Below are 15,137 nucleotides of genomic sequence, written 5' to 3' on the forward strand. Positions count from 1 at the left end.
AGCATTGTTTCCTGGCAGCCTCAAATTGAGATTGTTGAAAGATTCAAAAATGTTCATGAGGTATGCCAGTGAAAGTTGAAACATTTGGTCTGTAAATGTGTGATATAAGTGTCGTCTTTATTGTGGTGCTTGAGGAAAATTTCCACTTCATCTTTCACTTTGAATAATCTTGAAAGTACGTTACCTTTAGAAAGCCATCATACCTCCATGTGAAACAAGATTTATGATCTGCTCCCAAATCGGTGCAAAGGGAGCAGCAAAAAGTCTTGTATTTAAAGCAGTTTTTCACAAAATTGACAACTTTGACCAAATTCAGTGAGTCACATAGGTCATCTGGAAGGGTTTTAGCAGCCAACACTTGTCTGTGTATGATGCAGTGAGTTGTGGGTATGGCTGGATTTTTTCTTTCGCCAATGTTACAAATCCAGAGTGAGAGCCAAGCATCACTGGAGCTCCGTCTGTGCACACACCAACCAGTTTGCCCCCATGAAAGTCTATTTCCGCCCCCCCCCCCCCCCCAAAAAAAAAAAGGTAGCAGTTCTTTCGTAGTCCATTGTTAATGAATCAAATGTAGACAAGCAACTGACAGCAGTGTGCTACATCAGTGGTATCTTTGCATTGAATTGCTTTAAAAAAAAAAAGTGGGGGAGGCAGGAAGCCAACACTACCTCCACAATTTCAAGTTAAAGATCTTTCACCAGGTCACCAATGCAATGTGTCACGGAATTGTTGGAAAGCGCAATTTCAGTAGTGTTTTTGCTTTCAACATCAAGCACGATACCAGCTGCTTTCAACAAGCAAGGCTTCACAAGAGGTTCTTCAGTTACAGTAAACTCTCTCGAAATACACAGCTTCAAGTTTAGCCCAACTCGCTTTATTGTGAGTTAAGCACAACCTGAAGCTGCTCTGCGGCTCCTTCTCCCTGTCTTCCCCTAGCAGTGCAGCTGTTAGCCTGGCAGTGGCACCGCTGGAAAAGGCAGGGGGAAGGCTTTTAGCTTGCCTAGCTGCCCCTAGCTTCAGGCAGCCAGGCAAGCTTAAATACCCCTTCTCCCTGCCTTTTCCAGTGGCGCCATTGCCAGGCTAACAGCTGCACTGCTGGGGGAAGGCAGGGAGAAGCAGTCAGGACACTGACCAGCCCTGGTGGGCTGGTCAGTTTCCCAGTCCACAAGTGGAGAGGAGCTGGGAACTAAGCAGCAGCCTGGTTCCTGGCTGCCCTGTGCTGGCGGGAACTGGGAAACCAGCCAGCCATGAGCAGGTCAGTTTCCTGGGTGCCGCAAGCAGCGAGGAGCTGGGAATCAGGCTGCCCCCTTGTTCCTGGCATCCTGCCACTCTGGGAGCCAGGAAACTGATCAGCGCTAATTGACTGGTCAGTTTCCCAGCCCCTGCAAGCTCTAGCCTGGTTCCCGTCTCCCCCTTGGTGAAAATTTTGAGTTACGTGAGGGTTTGCAGGAATGCAACCCCCACATAACCTGAGGATTGGCTGTATGTGCACTTTTTTTGGCTTTAGTGATGAACTATGACCACTCGTAAGACGCTTCTACTGCCTTGGCCAAAGCTTGAAGAAAAGCTCCATTAGCGTCCAGCTTTATGTTTCTAATTTTGAAGTTGAACAGCAAATAAACTCTTTTGGTTTGTCTTTCAAAGCACTGTGGTTCTTCATCAAGTGTTGCTTAAAACAACTAGGTCTCAATGTGTCATTGCTGAGAACTATGTGGCATGCTATGCATTGAGGATGATCAGTTCTGTTTTTTTCTGCAACAGTGAAGCCATACTTAATGTAGTCTTCATCATACTTCCTTTTCTTAATCGCTGCCAGAATATATTAATTAAAAAAAATCTATAAAATTTTTCCTGATTTAGAATAAATTTAGTGGATGCAAGTTACTTCGATAAGTTATTGCGAACATTTATTTACTACTGCTATGATGTCCTGATGCATACTTCCTTATATATACCCCACCACCAGTAACTGTGCAAAGCCAGCTACCTACTTCCCTGATAGAAAAGTCTCAAACACTCACACAAGCATGCTAGAAAGTTTGAAAAAGTTCCATTGCCTTTGATATCATTCTTCGACCTCCCCCATTTATTCAGCTGGTACCCCGGTGCATCAAAAGGGGAAAAAATGCATTTTTGTGGTATGAAATTTGAAAATTAAAAAATTTTAAAGGCAGTAGTCTCCAATCTTTTCACACCCAAGATCACCTTTTAAATGTCAGGGCAAGCCCCAAAACCCCATCCCTTCCTTGAGGCTCCACCCTCTCCATTCCCCTCCTCTTCATCATTTGCTGTCCCTAGTCCTTACTCACTCTCACTGGGTTGAGACAAAAGGTGCGGGCTCTGGAGTGGGAATGAGGGATTTGGATGTGGTAAGGTGTGAAAGGTGCAAGCTCTGGGAGGGAATTTGGGTGCAGGAAGAGGTGAAGAAGGGGCTGCTGGCTCAGGGACGGGGGTTGAGACTGGAGAGTTGAGGTGCTGAGCAAGCAACAGGCTTGTGGATCTGAGGGTGCAGGAGTTCAGGCTGGAGTGTATGAGGGGCTCAGTGTAGGTGGGGTTGGGAGTATGATGGGCTGAGGGCGTTGGTTTGCAGTATGTGGATTGTGCGGTAGTGTTGTGGCAGAAGACTGGGCATGTAAGAGGCTCAGGACGGAGAGTTCTGGTGTATGATAGGTTCAGGATTGAGGTGTGTGGAGGGCTGCAGGAATGTTATGATGCTGTGGCCAGATGGGAGCTTGTTCATCAGGCTTCATTTTTAAGTAAAATATGCCCGTCACAAATGTTTCAGCATTGTCTCTGTTTGTGGGAGGGGTGGGTCGGGGTCCCTGACCCACAGAAAAATAAGTCATGGACCACACAAGTGAGATGCAAAAACAACAAAAAACCCTCCAAGCCCCCCCTGATGTGGCCACAACTGAAACACCTCCCTCCCCTGGCACGCCAGCTCTGTGTAGGGAGGCTAGGTATGACTGAGTTTCAAGGCCTCAGGCCAGATTAATTCTTCTGAGGTTCCAGGATTAGTACAATTTGTGGGCCCCTATACACTCTGAGGTGAAGCCAAAAATGAGGGATCCAGTGTGTGTGACAAGGCTGGCAGTGAGTGGGTTAGGAATGGGATTCAGAATCTGGATGGCAAGTAGGGTACAGGAGCAAGCTGGGGGATAGGTGTCTAGCCAGGAGGTAGGGGCCAGGAGCAGGGTGCAGGTGGGGGCTAGGGCAGGTGGGGCCCTGGGCAGGGTACTCGTGGGCTATGGGCAGGAGGGCAGGCTACTTGTGGGGGTCTGGGCAGGGTACTCCTGAGGGTCTGGGCGAGGGGAGGGGACAGCTCAGCTTTGTGCTAGTTGTTTGGGTAGGGGAAGCAGTTTATGCACTTCCTGTGGTGCTGGCTTTGGCATGCAGCTCTGGGACTTCCCCCTGCACACCATAAGAAGCTGGCTTTACTTCCATTTTTGCAGGAGGTAAGACCAGCACAAACTATTTCTTGAAGTAGGGAGAACTGATGGGGGGGTGGGGGGGGCTGGGTCTCTTCATGCACCCACCCCCTGCACCCGGAATTCCTTCACATCCCCCAGTTTGGGAACCTACAGTCTAGATCATACATTATGTTGCTCCCCAGATATATGAACTTATCTTCGTTCTCTAGCTTGAGCCTGTGTACATTGATCTTCCTTCCCATTTCCTTATTTTCAGATACAACTGTTCTTGTTTTATCAATGTTCATAATCAGTTCGTACTGCGTCTCTTCTTTGTTTAGTACCTGCACTGTTCTCACTAGCTTCTCTTCATCTTCTTCAGTGATAACTATATCATCTGCAAACCTCAAGTTAATTCTCATCCTGTGCACAGATAATGTTTGTACGTCTTCCTTGATTTTGTCCAAAAATCTCTCTAGGTGCATGCTGAAGATACCCGGCGATATTGGATCTACTTGTCTCATACCTCTACTCATTCTAAACCAACTTTCCAACTCTGCATGTTCTCTCTGCTGCCTCCGCATTGTCGTTGATGTCCTTCGACAACTGTCAGTCTTCTATCCACTCCATACAACTCCAACACTGCCCAACTCACTTTCTCATCTATACTGTCAAATGCCTTCTGAAAATTGACAAAGTAATTGTAAATGTTCTTGTTCTTTCATTAAGCTTTCTCCTCTATCAATATTAGTGCCAATACCTGCTGTATGGTACTTCTGTCTTTCCTGAATTCCGCTTGCTTGTCCGCTACATATTCTTCGATCGGTGAAATGTATTTTGGTCAGTCTCATCATCAGCACCTGGCCTAAATGACTTTTGAGGGCAATCATTCTGTGTTTCTTGCACTCCAAAGCACTTCCTTTCTTGTGTATTGTCACTAGCACAAATCTTGTCCATTCCTTATGTGCCTTCCCTTCTTTCCATACTATATTACATAGTCGGTGTATTTCATTGATTCCTGCGTAATCCACTTCTTATTGATCTTCTCTTCTTCTGGAACGGTCTGCTCAGTTGCCTCTTTTATTGCCGTGGCTATCCCTTCGACTCTCTTATATAGGTCTTTCTGTGCACCCACATTCCTAATCTTCTCTGAGTGCTGTTCTGTACACATTCCCTATTTCTTTCTCACCTAGCCTTGCCACGTCTCTTCTTTCCTTAAACTGTGTCTCACACATTCTCTTGAACTTCATCTTGATGTTTGCGATCACTAGACTGTTGTCCGAGTCTGTATCTGCTCCTTGGAAAGATCAGCGCTGATGTTACGCATCTTCTTATCGAGATCATATCTATCATGTTCTTACACTTCCCGTCATTCGATCCATATCCACTTCCTACAGTCTTTTTTCTTGGAATCTCTTGTTGCAGATAGCCATCTCATGCTCCATAGCGCAAACTCATAGTTTCTCGCCTCATTCATTTCTTTCTCCATATCCAGACCTTCCCATGACTCACTCCCAAGCTTTGTTCTCTGTTCCAACCTTCATGTTCCAATCTCCTCCGATGATCAACACATCTCTCTTCGGTATCTCTTCCAGCATCTGTCAGATCTGTATAGAATAGCTCAATCTCTTCCTCTGTATTGTCCGACATGGGTGCATGCACATGAAAGACTGAGATATTGAACCATTTTTGCTTTGAATCTCACTACCATCATTTTGTGCTCACTGACTTGTATCCTAACAATGCTCCTCTAGCTCTTTTTGCTAAAAAGGAGTCCGACTTCTACCTCATGCTTCGTTTCACTGCCTGACGAAATGACTTCGCAATTGCAGATCTCTCCCAATACCGTCCAGTGCATCTCTGCCAATCCAAGTATATCACATCAGTGTCTCTTTTTGAAGTAGGTCTACCTTTCCAGTCGCCTAGTGTTTGGATGATCAGTGTTCCAGTTGATAGTGTGTGTGTGAGCTGTAATATTCTTTCAGTAGCCAACTTATCAACCCAACTCTGATCGCTCGATTTGTGCTGGGGGCCTTGTTTATCCAGGGCAATGTCCGAGCCGGCATCTTTAGCAGTTATTCATACTGGTATCAGATTTAATTCTTATTGTTTCACGATCAGTGCATCGTCACTCATCTGACGAAGCCTCCTCCTTTATCCAGGCTTGGAACTGCTGTGGAACCCCTAGAGGCTACATGGCAGAGTTACTCCTTGATCAATTGTAACTAAAGTCTCAAACAAAATCAGCTTTGACTAGTGTTAATCTTGCATTTTCACACTATTTTGTACATACAGTGGACCAAATCCTAGGTGTTTTAGGAAACCTCATACAATGTAAGTTAGTGAAATAGCATTCTGGTCCTATGTACCAATATTAAGAGTTCTTACCTTGGTAATTAAAGTTTTGTATAAACAAATCCTCCTTTGTTTATATCACAGAAAGCTATGGCTCACCTTGTTACTATTGGCTAGTTTTTAGGCGTTGGGGAAGTTACCTTGCTGCACTGGTAAATTTAAAAAAAAATTATTTTTTTTTTTTTTGAGATGTTGAGGTGGTGCAAAGATAATGGGCTTTAGAAGGAGGAAATTACTTGCAGATCAAATGTAAACCTTTTTTACATGCTGAGTTTAAATGAGTGCATACCAGATGAGGCCCTAATTTCTCCGCATATTAGATTTTGCTTGCTCTATTTGGGTAATGTGGACTTCAAGCTGAAATGTTTTAACCAAAACATGTACTGTTAATATAGAAAGGACATATGTATGTAATTTTGCAGAAGTTATTTGTGCAATAAATATAACATTTGAATCCAGAGCCTGGAATTTTAATGCTTTCTGGAGCTTGTGATACTCAATGTTTGCTAGAAGTGTAGTGTCACTTGTCAAATTCAGTCCACTTTCTGTAATGGCAGATTAGAAAGATGCATCAAAACCTTAACTTTCAGATTCTTCCTAACCAATTAATTCAGTGGGGAAAGTTATGGAGGAGAAGAAATGGTATTTGAACCTAAAAAATGCCTGTTTTAAACTAGAATTGGAGTGAGTACTACCAGAATGTAAATAACACTATTAGAGATTTCAGATTACTGTATGCAGGCACTACGTAGTATTTGAATGGCTCTCCCCTGAAACAGACTAAATTATTGTATCCTTAAATGTGCGTCTGTTTAAGCCTCATAGGACAACTTAGGCTTTAATACATTAATCTTGTGTGGATGGCTTTCTTCCTCTTCTTTCCAATGTCTTATGTATATTGTTTTAAGTATTTCAGGAGAACATTCTATTAAATATAAAAGGAGGATCTGAATTAACATTCACTCAATATAATTTTTCAATTCCTTTGTTTAAGGCTGTATGTCTCACCAAGAAAAACCAGTACAGATCAGAAAATAGAATCTCCTTTAAAATGGTGTCGACGGGTATTGGATAACCCAAGTGCGGAGACAGAAGTAGCCTGCCGAACCCTTATAAATAGACTTGACCAAGGTATTTATACTAAATATAATATTTAATACCTAAAAATCCATATAACTTGCTTTATCGTTGAAGGTGATAGTAGAACTAGAAATGTAATGTGCAGGCTTAAAGAGCACATTCAAATATTTTTTTATATACTAGCAGTTGTATGTGGCATTAATCAACTCTTTAACGAAGTAATTTTTTGAAAATAAATGAAAAGTGCATTTTTTAATGATCTTTTTTAAAAATGAAGGAAAATGAGGGCTGGAATGAGGTTCAGGTGTGAGGAGGGGCAGGAATTGGGTGGCTTAGGGCAGAAGATTAGCAGGGACTCAAGCTGGTGGTTGGGGCTCCAGGCATACAATGGGGGTGCAGAAGTTAAGGCAGAGGTGTCTGGATAGGGGGCTGGGAGGAGTTACCTAAGCCACCTGTGGTGGTAAGGGTGGTGCTGCTGCAGTGTCAGTCAGCTCCTCGCAGGGGGCCAGAGCAATGTTCCTCGGTCAGTGGCTCCTAATGAGGAGTCCAGGGCTGTGCTCCCTGTCCAGTGACTCCTCCTGGGAGGGAGCGATCTGGGGCTCTGTGCTTTTTCAGTGGAGGGGCTTGGGCTCTGCAGGTAGGCCCTGGCCTCCAGCTAATACTCCGCCCCCACGTCCGGCAGCCCTGCAGCCTGGGGAGAGGGGATACACTTCAGTGACCCCCGCATCCTGCAGCCTCTTAGATGGAGTGCTCTAGGGACTGTTCCCCATCCCAAGTATCCCCTGCAAACTACAAGCTGTTGGGGTTGGGGAGCAGCCTCCAGTGGCACCTTTCAGCCTGTATGCTGGGGGGAGGGGGGGAGCTCCTGAAGGAAGCTTGTGGGAGAGGGGCACTCTTCCTGTGGCCTGCAGGCAGTCTGGGTGTGGGGACAGGCTCTGGGGCAGCCTCACCCTCTTAACACCTCCTCCGTGGCCTGCAGATTGTCTGGGGAGGGGCCAGGCTTTGACAGGACACAGCTGTGTCTATTGTCTGCAGGCTGTGGGGTCCAGGTTCCGGGGGGCTGTACCCCTCCAGCAACCTCCACAGTGTGTAGGCTGTCTGAGGGGGGCTAGACTTCAAGGGGTGATGCTCTCAGCTGCTCTTATCGTCTGTAGGCTGTCTGGGGAGGGCCAGGCTCCAGGGCTGCCTGCGCCATGTGCTGGAGGCTGTCTTGGGGGTGCTCCTCCCCCACAGGTCCCAGGCTCTCCACAGTGGGTTGGGCTCTGAGTTTGGGTTCAGGAGAGCTACTTAACTGGTCTTTGTTGCAGGCAAGATGGCAGAGCCCCAGTCCTGCTGACCTCTCTCTTGGTCAGGGGTAGCCAAGCAGTTAGAGACCAAGAGACAAACTAGCTGTGCACAGAGTATCACAGAATCACAGAGCCATAGGGTTGGAAGGGACCTCAGGAGGTCATCTAGTTCAGCCCCCTGCTTCAAGAGGATCAACCCCTACTAAGTCATCCCAGCCAGGACCTTGTCCAGCCGGGACTTAAAAACCTCAAGGGATGGAGAATCCACCACCTCTCTAGGCAACGCATTCCAATGCTTCACCACCCGACTGGTGAAGTAGTTTTTCCTAATATCTAACCTACACCTTTCCCTCTTCAGCTTCTGACCATTACTCCTTGTTCTGCCATCTGACACCACTGAGAACAGTTTCTCACCCTCCTCTTTAGAGCTCCCCTTCAGGAAGTTGAAGGCTGCTATTAAGTCACCTCTAAGTCTTCTCTTCTGTAAACTAAACAAGCCCAAATCCCTCAGCGTGTCCTCACAGGTCTTGTGCTCCAGACCCTTAATCATTTTGGTTGCCCTTGGCTGAACCTGCTCCAGCAAATCCACATCCTTTTTATACTGTGGGGCCCAAAACTGGACACAATATTCCAGATGTGGCCTCACCAGTGCCGAATAAAGAGGAATAACTACTTCTCTAGATCTGCTCGAAATGCTCCTCCTAATGCATCCCAGTATACCGTTAGCTTTCTTGGCTACAAGGGCACACTGTTTACTCATATCCAGCCTTTCATCCACCATAACCCCTAGGTCCCTTTCCATCGTAAAAAGAGTAGAAAGAGCCACATATTATATTTATTTTTAGATATAGTATACAACATATAGAGATAAAAATAACATTACTGGACATGAACCTGGAGAGGAACCCTTCAGCCTGTTCACCAGCTGGAATTGCCTCCCCCGTGGGCTCTACTGTACCTACCTGCCTCTCCCTGGAGCACACTTGGTCCTTCTGACCACAAGTCCTGTCAAGAGGGGCCCTGCTAGGAACACCACAGACCTGTGCAGCATTGCTCCCCCTCCCACAGCCTCCGTGCTGCTGCTCCTGCACCAGCAGCGTAGGAAGCAAGGGACAAGGAAGAAGCAATAATTGCTGCACCCCAGGCAGGTGAACCAACCAATGCCTCTCCAGTCCAGACAGTCCTGAGTTCCAGCACAGTCATCTCCGGGTAGCAGGAACCAGATGGGGGCTAGCAGCTTTGGAGCACACTGGAAAACAGCAGAACTTCCTTCCACTCTGCCTCTCCCAGTCTCATCCCCATAGCTAAGGGGAAGCAGAGATCGATTTCCCCCCTCCCCCGCATTAACAGTCCCAGTACCTCCACAGCCCCCCAAGGCAAGGGAGAAGCAGGGACTTGGATCCCCATCTGCAGCCCAGCCTGGGGCCCCAACCCCTCTGCAGGAGTGCATCCCACAGCTGCTTAAGCCCCCATGTCCCTATGGCAAGGATCAACGGCAGGGGGAGAGATTTGAGAGTCCCCAGGCTGGACCTGCCATTCAGTGTGTCTGTGCCCAGCACTGTCCGCAACACAAGTCTGATTCTCCCCAACCCCTGCTTTGTGAGCGTCACACTCTTTGGTCATCTCTCTACTATCCCAACCAGCATCCACTCACTCAATCCCTGAATAACATCCCTCTTCTAATTTCCTAGTAATCCCCCAATATCACAGTTCCCTCATATGCCCTTTCTGTAATCTCCTACTAATGCTATTCTCCCAGTATTTCCACTCCCTAGCTATCTGTCATCTCCCAATCCCCTGTTAATCCTCCATTCCCACATCTCAAACATTCCTTCTGTAATCCCAGACGAAATCTTCCCTCTCACTCCCAGCCCTGTCCCTGGAGTGCCACTGTCCATCCCTGCAACTCAGACACAACAAGAATAAAAAACTGTTGCCCCTTCTGATGGCAGGAATCACCAAGTCATTCTCGCAGCCTTCATGGGCTTTACCACATGGCTGCTGGGCAGAGGAAGGCAGAGGCACTGTCTGCTCAGATGGAGGCAAAGGCAAAGGTGAAAGGCAGAGCATATCACCTTGTTAAGAACATGGTCAAGTCTATCAAAACAAAAAGCAGTCAAGTAGCACTTTAAAGACTAGCAAATGGTTTATTAGGTGAGCTTTCGTGGGACAGACCCACTTCTTCAGACCATAGCCAGACCAGAACAGACACGGCTTCCTCTTTGTTACATGGTCAAGTCTAGTAGCACCTTGGCAGGCTGAGGGTGTCCTCAGGGTCCTAAAGCCACTTACATCTGCTGCTGCTATTCCTACTGCGTGGGGTTGTATGTCCATTTCCAGGACAAGTGAAATATCAACCCAGTTCTGAGCAGGAGCCACATTTCTTTGATCAAAGAGCTGTGGATTAGCCATCCCTGCTCTTGGTGCTACAGCTGCCCCCATGGCCACTCTCAGTACCACATCCTGTACCCCTCCCTTTTGCACCTCTCCTCCTGTTGCCCCCTCCCTATCCATGTTTTGGGAAACCCTGGATTTCCCAGCATTTCCCACTTCCCAGGCACAAGCAAATCTTGATTTTTTTGGTTTGTTAGGTTAAGAGGAAGCTGCATACCAAACTTACATTGCACTGACAGACTCATATATATATATACACACATACATACACACACACACAGAGAGAGAGAGAGAGAAAATATCTCTCTCTCTATCTCCAGGAGCACTTCCAAAATATGTTCATCTTATGTGCTTTCTCAGGTATGACACCTGTAAACCAGGTAATGGAATTGGAATTGAGATATGACTCTGCAAATTGGATGCAGATTAAAAGCAATGCCTCATGCAAATTTAGCTTTGACTCGGATAATTAGAACATTCTGCATTCATTTTGCTAGGACAAAAATGGATTAACACGAATGCAGGTGCTTCTGGTCTAGTGCAAAGGAGATAATCTTGCTAATTTTGATCTATGCTATTGGATTTGCAAAACTAAATTTGATTCTTTTTTATATTGAATACATAACTTTAAATGTTGGTATTAAAAATACATAACCAGAGTAAATAACTTTTTGAAAACAAAACTCGTCTGTAGCTTCTCTCCCTGCAGGTGGGGGAAAAAAAGTTTAGTGCAGGCGGAACCCCTGTAATTCAGCACTCCTTTATCCTGCAACATCCGTAATCCAGTATGATTTTAATTATCTGGGCAACCACATATCACAAGTGCAGCCAAGTTTCTCATGGTCCCATAAAGTTTGCTTATAGCCACCAGTTCTGGCTCTCAGTTCTCTATGCTGTTAGTTAGCTGTAGTTTACCCCTGGATGTTAGTAAGAGCCCAATAAGCAGTGGAAGTATTGGTAATGCAGCCAGACAATATGAGCATCCCGTAGTCCAGCAAGTTCTTTCATTTGGCAATGGTCGGGTCCCAAGGGTGCTGGACTGTAGAGGTTTAGCCGTAATTCTGTTAATCTTTCTCCTAGTATAGTGATTCTCCTGTGCACTATTTCTAGTCATGATTAGTGCTATCTTCAGTCTTTGCAAGTTGTGGTACATCTAGCTTCTAGGAAAAAAGAATAAAATTTTAACATTACCCAAATATATTCCAAGGTGACCATTTCATCTACAGTATTTTAGCAAAGGTTTCCACTTCAGTGCTTTAACTGGCAGTTTACAGTTAATTAGCTCAGGAAGGAACTGAAGCCCAGAATATTATGGAACATTCTTTTTCTGTGGTCACAGCATTGTGAATATCCTTTTCAAAAGAGTTTTGAAAGAATAGATGTACAGCTGACTTTATGGTAACATTGATATATTTGTACTAGTTCCTTTCCTAGGGAAGTTAACTTTTAAGTATTAGTCTTACTGACAATTGAACCTAACAGTTAGTTGCCTGCATGCAGCTCTGGAACCAGTTCCCCTGCCCATGGCCCCATTTTCTGGGCTGGCCAGCCCAAATGGCACCAGGGTCTTTGGAAAGGACAACCAGCTAGGTGGGGGAAGCACACTTACGCTGGTGGGACATAAAAGCCAGACCTCGTTAGGAGGTTAAGTGGTCCCCACCTCCCTTGTGCCACTTCAAGGAGCTTGGCAGCAAAGGCAGATAGCACCTTGGTCTGTGAAGGGAAGCAGCTACAGAGGTGGCATGGAGTGTCTACAGAGGCTGCATTGGGACAAATAAGTACTCCTTTCCCTTTAATTTGGTTAACTGGTTAGACGATATAGTTTTAGTAGTTTAAATCAGTGGTTCCAAATTTTTCAGCATCACAACCCCTTTTTGATTTTTGAGAAACCCTCATGCCCCCTCATCTCTTCTTTACCATCATCCAACCCCCCCATATTAACAAAAATTTCAATTCATACCCCTACACGTTGAAAGGCCAAAAAAAAAAAAAACAAACCCTGAAAACACATTTTGTGACACCAAATTTGAAATTTAAAAAAGTTTTATGGCAGTAGTCTCCAATCTTTTTACACCCAAGATCATTTTTTAAAAGTCAGGGCAAGTCCCAATACCCCACCCCTTTCTTGAGGCCCCACCTTCTCTGTTTCCCTCCTCTCCATCATTTGCTGTCCCCAGCCCTTACTCACTCTCACGGCATTGAGATATATTGTCAGGCTCTGGGGTGGGATTTGGGAAGGGGTGAAAGGTGCAAGCTCTTGGGTGTAGGAAGAAGCTGGCTCAGGGAGGAGACTCCAGGCTGGAGAGTGTTAGGGTCAAGTGAAGTGTTGTAGTGCTGAGCAAACTACAGGCTTGTGGATATGAGGGTGCAGGAGTTCAGGCTGGGTGTATGATGGGCTCAGGACATAGATTTGCGGTCTGTGGGTTGTGCAAAGTGCTGTAGCAGAAGACTGGGCACGTGAGGAGCTCGGGGCGGGGGGCGGTTCTGGTATATGATGGGCTCAGGATTGAAGTGTGTGTGGGGTTACAGGGGTGTTATGATGCTGTGTCCTGATGGGGGCTTGGCCCAATTGTTGGCCAGGCTTCATTTTTAAATAAACTATGTCCAACAGAAATGTTTCAGCAGTCTTTATTTATGGCAGGGGCAGGAAACGTGTTTTGGGTTCATAGAATCATAGAAGAGTAGGACTGGAAGGGACCTCGAGAGGCTATCGAGTCCAGCCCCCTGACCTCATGGCAGGACCAAGCACTTTCTAGACCATCCCTGAAAGCCATCTATCTAACCTCTTCTTAAATATCTCCAGGGATGGAGATTCTACCACCTCCCTTGGCAATTCATTCCAGTGTTTGATCACCCTGACAGTTAGGAACTTTTTCCTAATGTCCAACCTCAACCTCCCCTGCTGCAATTTCAGTCCATTGCTTCTTGTTCTATCCTCAGAGGTAAGGAAGAACAAGTTGCCTCCCTCTGCCTTATGAAACCGTTTTAGATACCTGAAAACTGCTATCATGTCCCCCCTCAACCTTCTCTTTTCCAAACTAAACAAGCCCAGTTCTTTCAGCCTTTCTTCATAGGTCATGTTCTCTAGACCTTTGATCATTCTCGTTGCTCTCCTCTGGACCCTCTCCAATTTCTCCACATCCTTCCTGAACTGCGGTGCCCAGAACTGGACACAATACTCCAGCTGAGGCCTAACCAGCGCAGAGTAGAGCGGGAGAATGACTTCTCGTGTCTTGTTCACAACACACCTGTTAATGCATCCTAGAATCATGTTTGCTTTTTTTGCAACAGCATCACACTATTGACTCATATTTAGCTTGTGGTCCACTATAACCCCTAGATCCCTTTCTGCTGTAGTCATTCCTAGGCAGTCCTTTCCCATTCTGTATGTGTGACACTGATTGTTCCTTCCTAAGTAGAGCACTTTGCATTTGTCCTTCTTAAACTTCATCCTGTTTACCTCAGCCCATTTCTCCAATTTATCCAGATCCTTTTGAATTATGACCCTATCCTCCAAAGAAGTTGCAACCCCTCCCAGCTTGGTATCATCTGCAAACTTAAGTGTACTTTCTATATCAATATCTAAATCGTTAATGAAGATATTGAACAGAACCAGTCCTAAAACAGACCCCTGCGGAACCCCACTAGTTATACTTTTCCAGCAGGATTGAAAACCATTAATAACTACTCTCTGCGTACGGTTATCCAGCCAGTTGTTCACCCACCTTATAGTAGCCCCATCTAAGTTGTATTTGCATAGTTTATTGATAAGTATATTATGTGAGACAGTGTCAAATGCTTTACTGAAGTCTAGGTATACCACATCCACCGCTTCTCCCTTATCCACAAGACTCATTATTCTATCGAAGAAAGCTATTAGATTGGTTTGACATGATCTGTTTTTAACAAAACCATGCTGGCTGTTCCCTATCACCTTACCACCTTCCAACTGCTCGCAGATGATTTCTTTAATTACCTGCTCCATTATCTTTCCTGGCACAGAATTTAAGATGACTGGCCTGTAGTTTCCTGGGTTATCCTTGTTCCCCTTTTTATAAATGGGTACTATATTTGCCCTTTTCCAGTCTTCTGGAATCTCTCCCGTCTCCCATGATTTACCAGAAATGATTGCTAAAGGCTCAGATACCTCTTCTATCAGCTCCTTGAGGATTCTAGGATGCATTTCATCAGGCCCTGGTGATTTGCAGGCATCTAATTTCTCTAAGTAAATTTTAATTTGTTCTATTCTTATTTCAACTTCTAAACCTACCCCTTTTTCACTAGCATTCTCTGTCAGGCATTCCTTCAGATTTCTCAGTGAAGACCGAAACAAAGAAATCATTAAACATCTCTGCCATTTCCAAATTCCCTGTTACTGTTCCTCCCTCCTCACTGACCAATGGCCCTACCCTCTTCTTAGTCTTCCTCTATGTTACCAATGTATTTGTAAAAAGCCTTCTTGTTTCCCTTTATGCTTGTAGCTAGTTTTGAGCTCATTTTGTGCCTTAGCCTTTCTAATCTTGCTCCTGCATGCTCGTGTTGTTTGCCTATATTCGTCCTTTGTAATTTGTCCTAGTTTCCATTTCTTATACGATTCCTTTTTTATTTTGAG

At 45.4% G+C, this 15,137-nt stretch overlaps 1 protein-coding gene across 3 annotated transcripts in view; it reads left to right on the top strand.

Annotated features, from left to right (window-relative positions):
* LOC142020043 (SLAIN motif-containing protein-like) overlaps positions 1 to 15,137 on the top strand; it is an 86,336-nt gene that overhangs the window by 24,213 nt on the left and 46,986 nt on the right. For all 3 annotated transcript variants that reach the window (XM_075007612.1, XM_075007613.1, XM_075007614.1), the window contains exon 3: positions 6,760 to 6,896. In XM_075007612.1, coding sequence (XP_074863713.1) covers positions 6,760 to 6,896 — 137 coding nt within the window. The remainder of the gene's footprint in view (positions 1 to 6,759; positions 6,897 to 15,137) is intronic.

The sequence above is a fragment of the Carettochelys insculpta genome, chromosome 13, assembly GCF_033958435.1.
Source record: "Carettochelys insculpta isolate YL-2023 chromosome 13, ASM3395843v1, whole genome shotgun sequence".
Lineage (NCBI taxonomy): Eukaryota > Metazoa > Chordata > Testudines > Carettochelyidae > Carettochelys > Carettochelys insculpta.